The 18,414-nt window shown below is 41.6% G+C and overlaps 1 protein-coding gene across 1 annotated transcript in view; it reads right to left on the bottom strand.

Annotated features, from left to right (window-relative positions):
• The window catches only part of Klhl20 (kelch like family member 20), a 44,700-nt gene extending 26,514 nt beyond the window's left edge, over nucleotides 1–18,186 (bottom strand). Inside the window, exons 1-2 of the mRNA XM_028864456.2 lie at nucleotides 18,044–18,186; nucleotides 17,100–17,163 (exon numbers count right to left, since the gene is read on the bottom strand). Of these exons, the coding sequence (XP_028720289.1) occupies nucleotides 17,100–17,122 (23 nt within the window). The 5' untranslated portion in view covers nucleotides 17,123–17,163; nucleotides 18,044–18,186. The remainder of the gene's footprint in view (nucleotides 1–17,099; nucleotides 17,164–18,043) is intronic.
• Between the last annotated feature and the right edge of the window lie 228 nt (nucleotides 18,187–18,414).

Genomic DNA, 18,414 nt, shown 5'->3' with positions numbered 1-18,414 from the left:
TTAACCAGATCTCGGTTGGGTGAAATAAATTCTGTCAACACTATGCATTTCTCACTAGCAGTGAAGAAAACCAATACAAATTTAATGACTAAGAGCTGGAATCACATTTCTTCCTGGTTTTGGTCCATTCTTCTCTTCTGTAGGCTTTTGTAAATGGGTAGTCACCAACATGGGGGATTGTTTTTCACTCTGTAGAGAACATACAGGTCGCCAGTGTCACCACTCTATGTCTGAAGTAACATTCTGCTTGTATTTCCTCCACTCAGTTACCACTAAAGCCCAGGATTCAGTTTTGTCAAGTGAGTCCTCGAGGGCTGATGTACTGAGGGTGATGTACTAAGGGTGATGTTGAGGGTGATGTACTAAGGTTGATGTACTGAGGGTGATGTACTGAGGGTGATGTACTGAGGGTGATGTACTGAGGGCTGCTGTACTGAAGGCTGCTGTAGTGAGGGTGATGTACTAAGGTTGATGTACTGAGGGTGATGTACTGAGGGTTGATGTACTGAGGGTGATGTACTGAGGGTGATGTACTAAGGGCTGATGTACTGAGGGTGATGTACTGAGGCTGATGTACTGAGGGCTGATGTACTGAGGGTGATGTACTGAGGGTGATGTACTGAGGGTGATGTACTGAGGGTGATGTACTGAGGGTGATGTACTGAGGGCTGATGTACTGAGGGTGATGTACTGAGGGTGATGTACTGAGGGTGATGTACTGAGGGTGATGTACTAAGGGTGATGTACTGAGGGTGATGTTGAAGGTGATGTACTGAGGGTGATGTACTGAGGGTGATGTTGAGGGTGATGTACTGAGGGTGATGTTGAGGGTGATGTACTGAGGGTGATGTACTGAGGGTGATGTACTGAGGGTGATGTACTGAGGGTTGATGTACTGAGGGTGATGTACTGAGGGTTGATGTACTGAGGGTGATGTACTGAGGGTGATGTACTGAGGGTGATGTACTGAGGGTGATGTACTGAGGGTTGATGTACTGAGGGTTGATGTACTGAGGGTGATGTACTGAGGGTGATGTACTGAGGGTGATGTACTGAGGGTTGATGTACTGAGGGTGATGTACTGAGGGTGATGTACTGAGGGTGATGTACTGAGGGTGATGTACTGAGGGTGATGTACTGAGGGTGATGTACTGAGGGTGATGTACTGAGGGTTGATGTACTGAGGGTGATGTACTGAGGGTTGATGTACTGAGGGTTGATGTACTGAGGGTGATGTACTGAGGGTGATGTACTGAGGGTTGATGTACTGAGGGCTGATGTACTGAGGGCTGATGTTTTGAGGGTTGATGTACTAGGGACTGATGTACCGAGGTAGTTCTTAGGCTCCGTATCTTTGAGATCTAAGGTTTTCTACTTCACTTCTGTTAAACAGAGTCCTGTCTTTGGGAATCCTCAAAGAGACCAGAGACTACATCCAGCAAGTGATGGGAGCAGATGCAGAGTCCCACAGCCAAACATTAGGCAGAGCTCAGAGAGTCCTGTGGAGGAGGGGAAGAAAGATCAGAGGAACCAGAGGAGTCAGGGACACATGAGAACACACTCCGCAGAGTCAATTGATGGGGAATCATGGAGGCTTGAAGAGATGAGGAGCCTGTAGGGTCTGACCTAGGTTTCTGCATATATGTTATGGATGAGTAGCTTGGTGTTCTCATGAGATTCCTAACAGTGGGAGCAGGGGGTTATCACTGACTCTTTTGCCTACTTGTGTGATCCATTTTCCTTACTGGGTTGCCTTGTCCAGCCTTGATGTGATGGTAGTACCTGGTCTTTTTGTGGCTTTTTATGCCATGTTTGGTTGATGTTCTTGGAGGCCTGCTCTTTTCTGATGGGAGACAGAGTGGGAGGGTAGGGTCTGGAGAAAAGGGGAGGTTCGGGGGTACTACTGGGGAGAGGGGAAACTGAAGTTGAGATGTAATGTATGAGAGAAGAATAAAAAAGAATTCTGCTCACACCATTGCGGCTAGCTCTCCCTCTGGCACACCACCAGGGCCGGCTCTCCAGCACTGCCCGGGCAAGGAAGGGGTGGAACCAGCTCTCCTGCTCTCCCATGCCCTCGGGGCAGCTCTCCCGAGCTCATGCCCACACCACCAGGCCACCAGGGTGAGCTTTACTATGTGCCCAGGCGAAGTGCAGGGCCTGCTGTCCTGAGTGCTGCAGCCAGTGAGGGGTGAGGCCAGCTTACCCGCTCTCAGGCCTTCAGGGCTAGCTCTCCTAAACTGCCTAGGTGAGGGGCAGGGCCATCTCTCCTGAGTTCACACCCTTGGAGCCAGCTCACCTGGGCCACCTGCCACTGTATGGCTGAAGAGGGGCGGAGCCAGCTTTCTGAGCTGTACACTCTTCTGGCCAGCTCTCCTGAGTGCCGCAGTGGTGAGGGGTGGGGCCAGCTAAGCTCCGCACTCAGACATCAACATGGCTTCAGGCGGCAGCCCAGACCATGGACATCCACTTGGCCTTTGGCAGTAACACAGGTCATGGATATCAACACAGACCACGGCTGCAGTAGGACCTCAGATCCAGACCTAACCCTAAGTGGCAGCTGGAGCCCAGACATCCCCACAGCCTCAGGTGGCAGCCCAGGCCATGGACAACCATATGGTCTTTGGTGGCAACCCAGGCCACAGTCATCAACACAGACCCTGGCCACAGAAGGGCCACAGACCCAGACATGGCCCTTGTTAGCAGCACAGGCCTGGACATCACCATGGCCCCAGGTGGCAGGACAGGCCCCTCACTGCCTGTTCCTCACCGCCATCACATCTCCAGTTCCACCGTCATCACATCTCTAGTCTCTCCACAGTGCATGAACCGCTCTTCTTCTTTCTCTCCCATCTCTCCACCACACACTCTATCATCTCTCCCATCTCTCCACCATGCACTCTATCATCTCTCCCATCTCACCACCATGCACTCTATCATCTCTCCCATCTCTCCACCACGCACTCTATCATCTCTCCCATCTCTCCACCGCACACTCTATCATCTCTCCCATCTCTCCACCATGCACTCTATCATCTCTCCCATCTCTCCACCACACACTCTATCATCTCTCCCATCTCTCCACCACACACTCTATCTCTCCCATCTCTCCATTATATATTTGTTCATCATGGTGGCATCTGCTGCCCTGGCCCATGGGGCCAGGGCAGGTACTTGGTGTCCCTGAAACCACTTTTCTAGACCAACGTTAGATGAGATCACTTTGGGTCCAGGAATATTAAGAATAACAAGCCTCATTTAAGAGCACCACATGTGTCAGATCAGTTTGAATCAGCCAGGCTTTACTATGATTATAAAAAATGAGTAAGTCCACAGACGCTCTTTATATATACTCTTCTGAAAGTTTAATTTTACATCAGCTGTTTGGAGGTCTGGATTCTTCCCAAACAAGTGTTATAAATAGGATTAGGATTTAGTTGTAAAATGCAGAGTGCCTCACAAACAGCTAAAAAAATGCTACAACAGGCAAGAAAACAGTTACATACATTCTATTTAGTCAAGAATGTGGGTACAAAGAAGAGGGAAGAACAAAGACACTTCATTTAAAAAGTTATTCTAAACTTGTTGCTATTGGTTTTGGTTTTCAAATAAATACATTAGGGTGGGTGACAGCTGGAGCTTGGGGACTGTATTTGTATATAAATAACCACCGCTGAAGCCTGTAAGCTGGGTATTTCCTGTATACTAAGTATATGTGGTCCAAGCTGTTACTCCAGTTCCAGGGCATTTGCTATGCTCACATGCTCTTCTGCATGTGAGTTCCTGTATGAGGACACTACATACACAGTGCACACACACACATTCTGGGAAAATACCCACATACATAAAATAAAATAATATAAAATAAAATAAATAAATCTTTAAAAAGGACATGTTCTACAGGTTACAAAAATTACTTTTCTTTAAGATCTAAAAAGTGAACAGCAACAATAACAAAACCCCAAATCCCACAAGCAAAGTGGAGTGGGAGAGAGACTATCAATCTCTTAAATCTGATGATCACTGCATTATAGAACTGAGGTGTGCTGTCTATGCATGTATCTACAGTCTTTGCATGTTGGTAGTCTCCGAGTATCCAAATGGAAAAGCATCCTTCCTTGTTCAATGTATCTGTTATCAAGCCCAAAGCAGGTAGATGTAGATCTAGAGTAATGTCTTCCTTCTACAGACAAAGAAGCCACTGTGATTATCTGTGATTTTCTTGAAATGCCGGCCCTTTCATAGCAGGTCTCCTGCAATTTTGGGATAAACTATAGTTTCCTCCTGGAGCCAATTCATGTGAGTGCTACAAAGAGGGCAGTTTGTAGGATTATTTTGAAAGAAGAATAAAGGTTTATTATTATTTGTTATGCAGATTTCTGTACCACTCTAATTCTTTTTTTTTTTAAAGATTTATTTATTTATCATGTATACAGCGTTCTGCCTGCATGTATGTCTGCAGGCCAGAAGAGGATACCAGATCTCATTATAGATGGTTGTGAGCCACCATGTGGTTGCTGGGGATTGAACTCAGGACCTCTGGAAGAGCAGTCAGTGTTCTTAACCTCTGAGCCATCTCTCCAGCCCACCACTCTAAGTATTTAAAAGTCCAGGAACTGCACCAAATGCAGATTATTTTGATTTAGTCATCATGAAGACCTTCACTAGTAAAATATGGGAAGACTCAAGTAACTTGGAGAAAGAGCCCTACAAAATGAATTTCAGATTTAGCATAACAAAACTGAACTTAAGCTTCCCTTTCCCAGCTAAAAGTAAGTGAAAGGATGTAACGAGATTTTTATTTTTTATTTATTGTTAGTGTATCTCTGTGTGTGTGAATGTACCGAGCATTTGTGCTTGGAGATCAAGGGACAACTTTCCGAAGCTGTTCTCTCCGTCCACTACGGGTTCTGGGTAATGAACTCAGACCATTAAGCTCCAGTGTCAAGCATGTACCTGCTAAGCCATCTTGCCAGCCCCCACATTTCAATATTATCTCTTAGTTTCTAAAATATAGTTAAGGTTTTATTATCTTTAAAAAGGTTATTTCAGTTAATATATGAGAAGCATTTTATATTTTATGACCCAGAAATGGAGGTGCGAGCCTCGTAGATAAACAATAGTTTAAATAACTGACAAATAATGAGAATTAAGAAATTCAGGTTTTCCTAATCATTCGATTGTGAACACACAGAGAAAGAGAACCTATGTCTATCAGTTATATAACATACAAAGCTTCTTACTCGGACTAAGAGAATTCAGATGTGCATCAGGAAGCGGCTGGAGAACTTGATTATTTAGAGCGGAAATGCACGGATAACCAGAAAGAGGGCAAACAGGCTGGGGTGGCAGGTTTCACGCTGTCATTCCAGCACTCAGAAGGCTGCTGAGGTAGCAAACAGTGAGCTAGAGGCCAACTCGATGACACAACAGAGCTTATTTCAAAAACAAATAACCTAAACCAAGCAACAAAACACTCCAAACCAGAAACATTAAACAGCAATCAACAAAACAAACATAGCCCCCCAAAAAGGGGAAGGAAGGAATAAACCCAGATTAAAAAATGTGGCCCAGACAAGAGTATTTTTGCTTAATAAACTATTATTTTATTATTTATGTTTTGGGAGGATGCTGAGGATAAGGCAAATGCTCTACCATGGATTACACCCAAAACAGACAAAGTAATTTTTGGAGGTGATGGATACATGCAATGCTGTGGTGATGGTGACACAGATGTGATGGTTAAATCTCGAGTCACCTAGGGGACACGCCTTCAGGCCCATCTGTGAGGGACTGTCCAGATCAGGTTAACTGAGGTGGGCAGAGCCCCTCAAATGTGGGCAGTGGCAGTCCACGGGCTGGGGTCCCGGACTACATTAGAAGGAGAAAGCGAGCTGAGCAGCAGTGTTCTTCACTCCATTCCTGACTGAATGCAGTGTGACTAGCTTCCTTAGGTTCTTTCCGACTCTCCGGCCATGATAAGCCGTACCCTTAAATACGAGCCAAATCAACTCCCTTCAGTTGCTCTGGAAGCCATTTTGTCAGACCAACAAAAAAAGTAACTAATGCAACAGGCATGTTCGTAGGTCCAAACTCATCAAAATGTATACATTAAATATGGATAACGTTTCTATATTATATATCAATAGAGCTTAAAAATACAGTTTGCAGCCAGGCAGTGGTGGTGCACACCTTTAATCCCAGCACTCAGGAGGCAGAGACAGGCAGATCTCTGTGAGTTTGAGGCCAGCCTGGTCTACAAAGTGAGTTCCAGGACAGTCAGGGCAGTTACATAGAGAAACCTTGTCTCAAAAAACCAATATATAGTTTGCAAAGGTAAAATATTGAAGTATTTGTTTCACATCATCCAGAGACGTTTGGATATGATGGATCTAAACTAATTACTACAAATGATTTGTTTTACTGTATAACAAGGACATCACATTTGGGCTTTCCCAGAGCTTAAGTGAATTAGATCAGTGTATTTCTTTTCTGAAACTATATTCACTAAGTAGTTCTTTGGTATTTCAAAGGTACTGCATTCCTTAAAAAGGGGATGGGGAACAGAGAGATGGCTCAGCAGTTAAGAGTGTGTATTGTTCCTGCAGAGGACCTGAGTACGGTTCCCTGTATCCACACTAGGCAGCCCACAACTGGCAGTAACTCTAGCCTCATGATGCCTCTAACCTCTGAGGGCAACCCCCTGTCCCAAATACATAATTTTAAAAAGGTGGGGATAGGTAACTCAAGCATTCTGACTACTGGGTCAGCCCCATTTAAGTCTCTTTCTAACACCAAATATCTATGACTATATGACTATGACTACTGAGATAGTCTATGATCTGGTCTGGAAAAGACAGTGCCTCTATCATTTTGCTTCCCACAATGATGTAGTGTGGCTACGACCATAGTTTAATAAAGCACAGGGGTGTCACAAGAGTCTCCTGGAAGGAGAGAACACTAACAGGACATTCTAACTTTTAAACTCAATCTTAATATCTTTGGTTGGTTTTAGTCCACAGGTGACTTAATATTCTAGAGTACAAACTTTTCATAATTTCCAACATCTGGAAGAAGCAACATTGCTTATGCTTGACAATTTAAAAACTGATACTTAAAGCTGAGTTGTTAAAGGATAATCTTACCACCCACATAAACAACCAAGGAAGCCTTTTAAAATATATTTATTTGAGCTGGGTGGCGGTGGCACACACCTTTATCCCAGCACTTGGGAGGCAGAGCCAGGCAGATCTCTGTGAGTTCGAGGCCAGCCTGGGCTACAGAGTGAGTTCCAGGAAAGGCACAAAGCTACACATGTATGTCTGTGCACCATGTCTGTGCCTAGTATCTTCAGAAGCCAAAAGAGTCAGATCACCCAGAACTGGAGAAAAAGAAAGTTCTGAGCTGCCATGTGGTTACTGAGAATCAAACCCAGGACCTAAGGAAGAGCAGCCAGTGTTCCTAACCACGGAGACACCTCTAATAGTGCCTAACTGCCTTGTATGCAGTAGATGATGGAAGAATAAATGACATGGTTAACGCTGGTACAAATCAAGCTTCTGAAAGAAAAAACAAAATCACCATTAAAGAAGGAAGACTAAAAAGAAAATTCCAATAGCACTGATATTAAATGTTGAAACCAAAGTGTTACTGTTCTGACTTTAATTATTAAGTTATTTAAATAAGATAGTATTGTTGAACTCTTATCTATATACATCTTTATTTCATCTAGGTATAATATGGATAAACTAAACTAACTTTTGCATAACTACTTTGTTCTTTTAAAAGTATAACATTAAGTGAGGTGTGGTGTAATCCTAGCACTTGGGGAGGCTAAGGGTAGAGCCTGAGGTACACATCAAGGCCCTATCAACAAAATACAACACTCCCCCAAGTCTATCATAGCATTACACATACATATACCAACACATACACTTTGTGTTCCGATTAATGCATTAATATATATTCTGACTTTTTCTATAGGCTTATTAACTGCCTACTTTTCAATTTAGAAAGTAATTCTATTTTTTTGTTTTTGTTTTTGTTTTTTTGAGACAGGGTTTCTCTGTGTAGCTTTGTCCCTTTCCTGGATCTCGCTATGTAGACCAGGCTGGCCTCGAACTCACAAAGATCCGCTTGCCTCTGCCTCCCGAGTGCTGGGATTAAAGGTGTGCGCCACCACCACCCGGCTTGTCTTTTTTTCGAGACAGGGTTTTGCTCTATAGCCCAGGCTGGCCTCCACCTTATGATCCTCTCACTTTAGCCTCCTACTACTGAGATGGAAGGCATGCACCACCATTCCTGAGTGAAAGCAATCTCGAATGGAGTCATTCTCCAAAGTGCTGTTCCTTAAATCTCTACTCTGGATAAACATTTTGGAGGAATTCATCTACTGTAATAGCTCCCATCACCCACACACAAATGGCTAAAGGATTCCGATTTCCTACCTGGGTAATACTGAATCTGGATCCATGTTAATGTTCCACTATCACCAAAACTGATTCCTTGCTTCTCTCTTAAACTCTCCAGATTAACAGAGAAAAATCTTCATTCTTTCAGTTGCTCAACACCAAACTCCTGGAGTCCCTTCCTATTATACCCTCAAACCCAACCATCAGCAAATCCTGCTAACCTACCTTCAAATAGGATCCAACTGCTTCCATGCATCCTTGCTAGCCTGGCTTTCATGTGAATTTTGGCTATTCCCACCCTTTTCTCACCTGGAAACAACCTTATGAATTACAACAACCTTATTAATTATAGTCTTAATTCTCTTTTTACATTCCCTTCACTAAACAACAACCAGAGTTTCTTCAGGAAAGTAAATCATATCTTTAGAGCCATGCCTGTGCTCAAAATCCTTTGAAAACGTCCACAGAGAGACAACAAGGCTTAGCCAAGGTTCAAAAGCTCTTGGACTTTCTCCTCACTAAGTCTCTCAACCCATTTCCTCATTTCCCCTTGCTCCTTGCTCTCCAGATGCAGACTTTCTTGCTGGTTTGGGGACAAAGCCAGGCTTCTTTTGCTTTAGACCTTTGATTTTCTTCCTGAAAGTTCTTCCTCCACATATTTGTAGAGTTCACTCCTTCATTCCCTTCATACATTGCTAGATTACCAATTTACCAGACCATCTATATGAAATAGTTCATATTTCTACTATTCAGAATCAATCACCTTGTTCAATGTTTCTTCATAAATACACACTATATTGGCTCTCTCCTGCAATTAAAATGAAAGCTCTTTGAGAACAAATGCTTCTTCTGTTCCCTTCTGCATGCTGCTATACGACAACACTTGGATCCAGAGCCCATTGAGGAGCTATTAATGAATTAACTTTTCTTCTTGTCAAAACAAAGCATATCCTCCAAATGTTCTCGTCTAGTTCTCCTGCAAGAATGCCAGGTTTGCACTTATGCAAACACTGGTTAAACCCAGGCTCCTCACTTACTAGGCTGGGAAAATTGCCTAATTTGTCTTGTCCTATAAGGGTTTCTTCTGCTGTGATGAAACATCATGACCAAAAAGCAAGGTGGGGAGGAAAGGACTTATTTGGTTTACACTTCCACACCACAGTCCATCAATAAAGGAAGCCAGGACAGGAAACCAAACAGGGCAGAAACCTGGAGGCGGAAGCTGATGCAGAGGCCATGGAGGAGTGCTGCTTACTGGCTTGCTCCCTGTGGCTTGCTCAGCCTGCTTTCTTACAGAACCCAGGGCCATCAGTCCAAGGATGGTTCCACCCTCAACAGACCTGTAGTGAGAAATTATAAGAGACCTGGAAATACATCATGTTTATATCTTGCTCATTTATGCCCATGGCTTCTTTGCCTGGTAGAATAAATGCTCTGAAGAGGTAAGAGGCTCATTGGAGAGTAATAAGGTATAGAATTAGAATACAGAAGAAATATGTCTTAGGCAGAAGGAAGAGTTTCCCTTGGAGATTAATTTGCAGATCATCTGCCGGCAGTCAGGAGAGGTAATAGATGAGTGGAGGGAGGGATGGATAAGGATGTGAAATATTTGTTGTGTGGAATGATGAAGCAATGACTAAGGATTCACAGAACTACTGTTGGATAATATTGTCAGCTAATGACATTATATACCATGAATATATAGTAACATGGATTCTCTGTGGCTAGTTTTATTTGACAATACTCACTACTATGGATGAGAGAATATAAATTCCTGAATTGATCTAGAGTTGGGAAAAACAGTCAAATATTCCCAAGACCCAAAACTACACTAACAGCAATCTCAATTAAGGAATCATTTTTTTTTTCAAATGGCTGATTTTAAAAACAATTACAATAACAATTTTAGAAAACAATATCCTTTCGCTCTAAAGCATTTATAATCAAAGATTTGTGGAGTGGAATGTTTTCTTAAACTTGTGAATCTCTCCTTTTATACCTTTGCCTAGTGGTATAAGGCCCTGGGTTTGATCCCCAATACTTCATTTTTTCTTTTAAAGTTTGGAAACTAACAGCATGTACTTTAAGACTTGTTTGAGCTGACTCTCATTTATAGTTATAGATACACTTGAAAACACATTTGAATAGAGATTTGAACAAATTCTCAGAGCATAAATAATATCTCATTGTGCTGGTTCTGCATACCAGAATAACACTCACTAGATATTAGATTTCATATCAAATTCCAGACCCCAAAGCCTGGCTGCCTATTTTAAAAAGAGTTGTTTTTATTATGTCTAATTATGCATACTTGTGTATGTTTGGGTGTGTGTGCACACTAGTGCGGGTGCCTGTAAGGCCACGGGCATCAGATTCCCTTGGAGCTGGAGTTACAGGTGGTTGTGAGCGGCCTGATATGGGTGTTGGGCACCAAGCTTGGGTCCTCTACAAGAGAGATATGTACTTGTAACTGCTGAGCCATCTCTCCAACCCCAACTTGTTTTTTTAAATTAGAAATAGGCTGTGGATGTTTTAACTCTGACACATCTATCTTATCACTGTTTACTGGAGAAAAGTATAAGTTCCACCCCAGTGATAAAGGCAAAAAAAAAAAAAGAAGAAGGAAAGGCAAGTAACCCTCTTTGTAACTCAGGAAGTGGAGGACTCTAGAGTACTCCCCAACACCTTGTCTAACACTTCATTAGAAGAACGCTGGGTAACAGCAATCTCCAAATGAAATGAAGCACAGTATCCAATCTTCTTGTGTCCAGAAAGGAAGAAGAGGTGTTTGTGAGCAAGACATCAAACAGCACACGCATGCCACGCTGGGGACAGTCAAGTCAAGCAGCTATATCTGCTACTCTTTTTAAGCATGCATTTCAGACTCGCTAGAACAAACAGGAAATTGTGGCTAAAGCCTTATTTGTTTTAGAACGTTTACGTGTCTTCCTTTTAAGTTCCATTTAAACACTCCTGGTATCCCTAGGGTTCTGTCCTTGGTGTTATTCCTTTCTATTCCCTCATTCATACCCATAGCTTGAAGAACCTTCTGCATATTGGTTGACTCATGATTTATTAAGTTCCAGCATAAATCTCCTTTCTCTCTATTTATAAACCAGGCATTGCTACTTGGTTCCTTAGACACAAAACTAAAACATATGAGAACCTCAGGAGGTTTATGAAAGCTACTCATTTTTTAAATGTATTTTATCCCATCACGGCAGCACTCAAATTCTCAAGCCGAAATCTTTGGAGTTGTTGGGTTCTCCTCAACATAGATCTATCCCAGGTAATCTTTCAGTTAAACTACCAGAACTTCCATGATCATTTCTTTTCTAGTTTCTCCTTTTTCTTGCCTATCTCCCACCATGTGCCTAAAACTCAGGCCAAAGAAATCTGATCTGCATGTCAGTGTACACTGGTCCTAAAGTAATAAAGTGATAAAGGCCAAGCTATTTCCTGGTTATGGTCTTGATTTCCACAATTCTTGTTTGTTTGCCTTTCTTCCTTCATGTGCTACACACTTAAGTTTAAGGTACACTTACCACGCATATAACTCAGATACTTAAGTCTTACTGTCTCCTCCACTACAGACTTGTCCTTTTACGTTTCTCTTTCACTACAGTGTCCTTATTATCCCCTGCTTGCTTCCCTTTGCACACCTACCCGAACCAAGGGCTTCACACATGCAGACAAGTGCTGTGCCACTACACGGAGCTACATCTCCAGTTCTAACACCCTTCTTTCTAAATTAAAAAAAATTTACTTTTGTGTGTGTATGTGTGCATGTGTGTGTCTGTTTGTGTGTCTGAGTGGTGCCATCGTGCATGTATGGAGGTCAGAGGACAACTCTGGGGAGTGGGATTTCATCTTCCTCCTTGAGGAAGGGTTTCTCATTTCTTCTGTCTAAGCTTTCGGAAGAGTCTCTTGCCTGCTGCCTCCCATCACAGCAGGCGTGCTGCAATTACAAACTTGCGTCACAGCATCCAGCTTTTATGTGGGCTCTGAGTACTAAACTCAGGTTCCGAGGAACAAACAAGGCAAGCACTGTTATCCCCTGGCTCATCTTGCCTGTCCCTAATCTACTTTCTCTAGAGTTCTGGGGCAGCCAGGTGTTTCAATGGATAAAAGTTCTTGCCATAGAAGTCCAAAAACTTGAGTCTGATCCTGGGATCCAATGTAAAAGTGGAAGGAACACATAGTATGCTTACACATTTGAGCAAAATCACCTACATGGATGTTCACTATAGAACTTGTTTAAGTATGGTATGTACAAATGTCAGAATATTATGTAACTATAAAAAGGAATAAGAGAGGTTTATATGTATTGGTCACTTAAAAAAATTAGAAACAGGGTCTTGTTGCATAGCCCAGGCTAGCCTCAAACTCAGGATCTTCTTGCCTCAGCTCCTGAGTGTAGGGATTACAGGAATGTGCCATCATACTGGCTCACAAGCTAATTTGTGAAGTGGTAAAGATACAGAACAATGTGCATAATATGTTGACATTACTGTTTTGTTTTTCTAAATCCTTCCTTTCAGAACTATTCAGAATCCAACTTCAGCTCTAGCCAGTGCTGGACAGCAACCTCATAAGAGTCTGAGCTGTATGTCAATGTACATCAGCTCTTTTTTTTTTTTTTGTGTTTTTTCGAGACAGGGTTTCTCTGTGTAGTTTTGGTGCCTGTCCTGGATCTCACTCCATAGACCAGGCTGGCCTTGAACTCACAGAGATCCATCTGCTTCTGCCTCCCCAGTGCTGGGATTAAAGGTGTGCATCACCGACCACCTGGCTTGCGCCACCGCCACCCGGCTCATCGGATCTTAAAGAAATAAAATGATAAAGAACAAACTATTTCATGGTTACAGTCTTGATTTCCACAATTTTTGTTTTGTTTGTTCTTCTGTAGCTAAAGAGAAAGGAAGTCCAACTTCTTCTTCTTCTTCTTCTTCTTCTTCTTCCTTCTCCTCTTCCTCCTCCTCCTCCTCCTCTTCCTTCTTTTGGGTGGCTGTTGTTGTTTGACTTTTAAGGCAGCAGCTCATAGGCCAAGCTGGCTCCAAATTTGCTATATAGTTGAGTCCCTTTACAATCACATGCCACTCAACCTGGCTTATTCAGTGTTTGGGATCAAACAGGGCTTTAAGCATGATAGACAAGAATTCCACCAACTAAGCCAATATCCCAGCCCTAATATTTTTTTTAAGAGAAGATATTCTGTATATGCTTGTACATGAATTACAGGCTTAAAGAATAATGCAGAAGAAACTGTTCATGCCTTTGGAGAAGAACAGTGGGACCTGGGATCTGTCCTGGGATATTTACTATTCACCATTTTTGTTTTTTTTTTTTTAAGATAAAATCTTGTATAGCCTATGCTGGCCTCAAACTTGTTATGTAGCTGGGGATGACCTTGAATTTCTGATCCTTCTGCCTCCCCTTCCCACATGCTATGCCCAATTTTGAATATGCTATTGTATCTTTTAAATATATGCCATATACACATAAATATTCTTAGTGTAATAAGTGAAACTTCTGCTAATAAAATGCTAGTTCATTTTATAAAACTGTATAGTTATGAATTATAATACTTTAAGTATTTATATTTATCATTTCTTTGTGCTGGGAACCTTTGAATTCTTCTCTTCTGATTTTTATAAAACACATAATAAATTGTTATAAATCTTAACCTATTGTGCTGTAAAATATTTTAACTTAATTTTCTTATTCAGGAACCTATTATTCAGTCTCCTTACACCTCCCATTCTCCTGCTTTTCCTAGTCAATGTTCTATTTTTTTATTTATCTGAAATCAGTTTACCTTAGTTTCTACTCCTGAGAATATGCAGCTTTGCCTTTTTATATCTGGCTAATTTCACTTAACATAATGGTAACAAACTTCTATCTAGGTTGCTGTTAATGATAGGATTTCTTTTCTTTTTTTTTTAATGGCTAAATAATGGGGCGTGTGTGTGTGTGTGTGTGTGTGTGTGTGTGTGTGTGTGTATGTTTATGTTTACTATTATACTTTCTCTATTCAATGGATACTTCAGGTGATTATATACCATGTCTATGTGCTGCAATAAACATGTCAGGACAGGAATATGATACACTCTATGATACAGTGATGTCATTTCCTTTGGATCTATATCTATATTTATATCTATATATCTATATCTATATCTACACACACACACAGAGTAATGGGATAGCTAGCCAAGTGATAGTTTTAGTGTTAGTTTTTGTTTTGTTTTTAAGAATTTTCATAGTGTTTTCCATAATGGGTAAAAAAACATATTAGGAGATGAATAGACTAATAACTTTGATTTGATCATACACATTATATACATGTATTAAATTATCACATCTTACTGCATAAATACATACAATTAAAAAGAATGTTAAAACTACAAAAGAATACCTTTAATGATAATTTCAATCTTTTCTTGTCCATCGACCCTGCCCCCACCCAGGAGAAAAGCTGGAGGAGCTGTTCAATCAGACAATTATTTAGCAATCATTAGGTGCTATGGCTATTATGGTGGTATGCATTAGGTGCTATGGGTGAACTTACAATCTGTGAAGGAGCATGTATCCAAATAATCACAATAAAAAGAGTTACTTTTATTCAAAGTTTCTTTAACAGCAGTTGAGTATAGACCCAGCATTGCCTTACAGGTTTTCGATAGAAGGAAAGGCTAGGGAAATGTGACCATAGTTTAATGTACGCAGCATTAAGTAAAGGTAAGACCAAAGAATAGTGGATAGGCTGGCCTCTGGCCAAGTGATGATAATAAAGAGCTAAAATTCAATAATTGATGGCATTAGAATTAGACAACATCATTTTGAATAGCAGACAATATTATGTAATAAAAATAAAGCAAGCAAAAGAGCTCCTCAGACTGAATGCATAAGTGAATATTGTATGTAGAAATTATTAAGAAACTAAAAACATTGCCACAATCTGACTTTCCTCTATAAATTCCAGCACTGAGAAGGGGAATTGGGCACAAAGCCTCGTCCCTAACCAAGAAGCTATTAGTAACTGACAGTTCCTGAGAGAGGAAAAGTCAGTTTTCCCTGGGTAGAACAACTGCACTCCAGGGTAGGTCTCATGCTCAGAAGTGGCTGGCCAACACAAAACACACACCATGTTTTTGTTATTGTTGTGTGTTTTAAGACAGAGAAAGAACATGAAGTTGCACAGGTAGGGAGTGGAGAGGGTCTGGGAGGAGTTGGGGGAAGAGAAAGAATATGATCCAACTGTAGTATATAAAAAATTTAAATAAAATTTAATTAAAAATATTAAGTTCTTATTTTAGCAATTATTTAACATACGACATTTATGGCAACTGAGGATGAGACAAAATCAGATGATTTTGTAATCATGCTAGAAAATGAAGTGGTAAAGCACTTAATATTGTGTAGTTAGTTTCTTCGAGTACTTTACAATCTAATACTAGTCTTACTGTACGATAAGATATACAATGGAATGTGTTACCTCTAAGATGTCTTATCATTTGGACATCTTAAAGCACTTGTGAACATTTACTAGTTCTAAATATCATAGGCAGAAACACCAGTGAAGTGAACAGGGCAAGAAAAGCCAACTGATAGATCAACAGCAAATCTGGAAAAGGACATAGACTCTCACTGCTTTTACTTGAACTTGACCCTGTGACCTTGCTCCCTCTGCCTGCAAGGTGCCGGGCTTTACAGGTTTGCACAGTCATGTCCAGCCCTTCTCCTAGCTCTAAGCCCCGTCTTTATGCTGTAATTTTTCTTTTCTTAAAGCGTCTCTGTGTTGTTTACCTTTGATGTTAAGTAACATAGGACAAAATAGAGTTTGATAACAAGTACGAGTTTAAACAAGGAATAAATAGAATTGACTTGTTTCAATAAAGATTCTAGTATAATTTGTGTTAGGATGGATTGAGAAAAGACATTAGTAAATTCTAGAGACAAAAGAGCCTATAATTGTGTACAGTTTCCTCACACTTCTATTTTCCTACATCTATTATAGTCCTTAATCTTCCCTTTCATGCAGCCATTTAATAAACATAATATATTATTGAACACCAGTAAAATAACCAAACCATAACTAGGGATGCAGTACAGTGTCTTTCAAATACTACTTTATTTGGCAACAGAATCGTCTATTTTATACAGGGAATTAAATTTATAATAAGCACATAAAGCACCCACCATAGTACACTTACGGTTATTTGTAACAAAAATTACTATGCAAAAAGGCAGATTTAAATATGTAGAACTGAAAAATCCAAACTCTTTTTAGAAATCTAACTCCTACATTTCATTAAAAAGCTGCAGAGTGTGGTGGTGCATACTTCTAATTCCAGCACTTGGGAGACAGAGGCAGGTGGATCTTTGTGAGTTTGAGACTAGCTTGGTCTACATAGCACATTCCAGGACAGCCAGGACTACATGGTAAGCTCTTGTTTAAAACAGCAACAACAACAACAACCAAAAAAACAACCAAAACAAAACAACAAAAAACAAACAAAAGAAGCTGCTAATTTCTGACATTATTAGTTTTGATTTACTTGAAACAAGAATGATTTATTCCAACCAGGATTTAGTAAGGCGTGTGAATAAAATACTCTTAAATGATGCACTGTTAGTAGCCACTAAACTTCAGTGAAATCAACGTTTTTTTCTTCTTAAATGGCTTACCTGCGCATTGGCTTTCCTTCCATGCACCATGAAAAGTATCCTTCACCGTATTCTAAAGCCGTACCTTAAGCAAGAGAAAAGCAGTAACTTACTAAAAACTGTTTCTGATATAATCATTTCACTCATTTCGTCTGTAATCAAGAATCTTACATCCCAATATAATTTTTGTGCAGATGCACAATCATAATGGAATGGAATGCCTTTAAGATGACTATCATTAACTAAGGACGCCAAGTCCATTGATTATATGCGAGGGTGAGGGAAAGTGTGAAAGCAGTCCGGAGAGCTAGTCGGTCTTGTCTCTTCGCAATGCACTTGGAGTGTTTTGTTTTGATTTTAACTTCGCCTTCAAGTATATTTGCAGAGCAATCACTCGATAACCACAGCAGTACTAATTTAATGAGTCGGATAGGAAACATGTCGTGACACTGGATCTGAAGGTTGTTAACTTGTTCTGAAGTGACAGGGAGCAGGCCGAGGCATTTGCTTTTAAAAACAACTCGGCTTCCGACCAGCCCGGACAGCTTGAACAAGGGCAGGGAAAGTATAGCTCCAGACTAACACTCTCCCAAGCCCTTGTCTTAGTCCCATACTGTCCACTATCAGGATCTCGCTGGCTTCCAAAGGTAAAATGGGAGGCATAGTGCCCATTCCCTCAGAATTCCAAGTGAAGCTGTCCAGGATGCGGAGCCCTAGCGTCCCCAGCAAAGCACAGCACAGGCTTCCCCTGGCTTCAAAACACCTCGGTCGGCCGCTAAGCAGCGCAGTCTGGCGCCCCGTAAGGCCTGACCCAGGCGCCCCAACAGTCTCTTTTCGGCGCTGACAGGCGACCTACAAAGCACTGCCCTAACCCCACTGGGCAGTTCGGCAAGTTGAGATCACAGATCTGCACAGCGAGCCCTGGAGCTCTGCTCTCCATCCCCTGCTCTACGGCTCTGACTTACTGGCTTTGACACTTTTTTCTCTGCGGCACCCTTCTCTGCCTCCTCCGCCCTCTCTGCCTCCACCTCTGGCGCCGCTAGTGCAGGGAGGATGCGGCTCCCACAGCGATTTCCTTTCTCCGCACCCGCCCCTATCCAGAAGCAGGAAGTGGTCCTATTCCTAAATCCTTCCCGCCCAACTGCACATGATCGAGCAAAGTGGTTCCGTCCTGGTTCCGGAAGTAGCTCCGCCTCTCGCTGAGTGTTTCCCAGTACTGCTATCATTGGTGTGTCCGGATAATTTATTGATGTATTTAAAAACGGAGGCTTCCTCCTCCTCCTTTCCCTCCCCCTGCCATGTTTCACAGCAAAGGCAATAGAAATGTGGGAATAGC

Source organism: Peromyscus leucopus, chromosome 15, assembly GCF_004664715.2.
Source record: "Peromyscus leucopus breed LL Stock chromosome 15, UCI_PerLeu_2.1, whole genome shotgun sequence".
In the NCBI taxonomy this organism is placed as follows: domain Eukaryota; kingdom Metazoa; phylum Chordata; class Mammalia; order Rodentia; family Cricetidae; genus Peromyscus; species Peromyscus leucopus.
The sequence above is the reverse complement of the archived record's forward strand: the minus strand, read 5'-3'. Positions and strand labels throughout refer to the sequence as shown.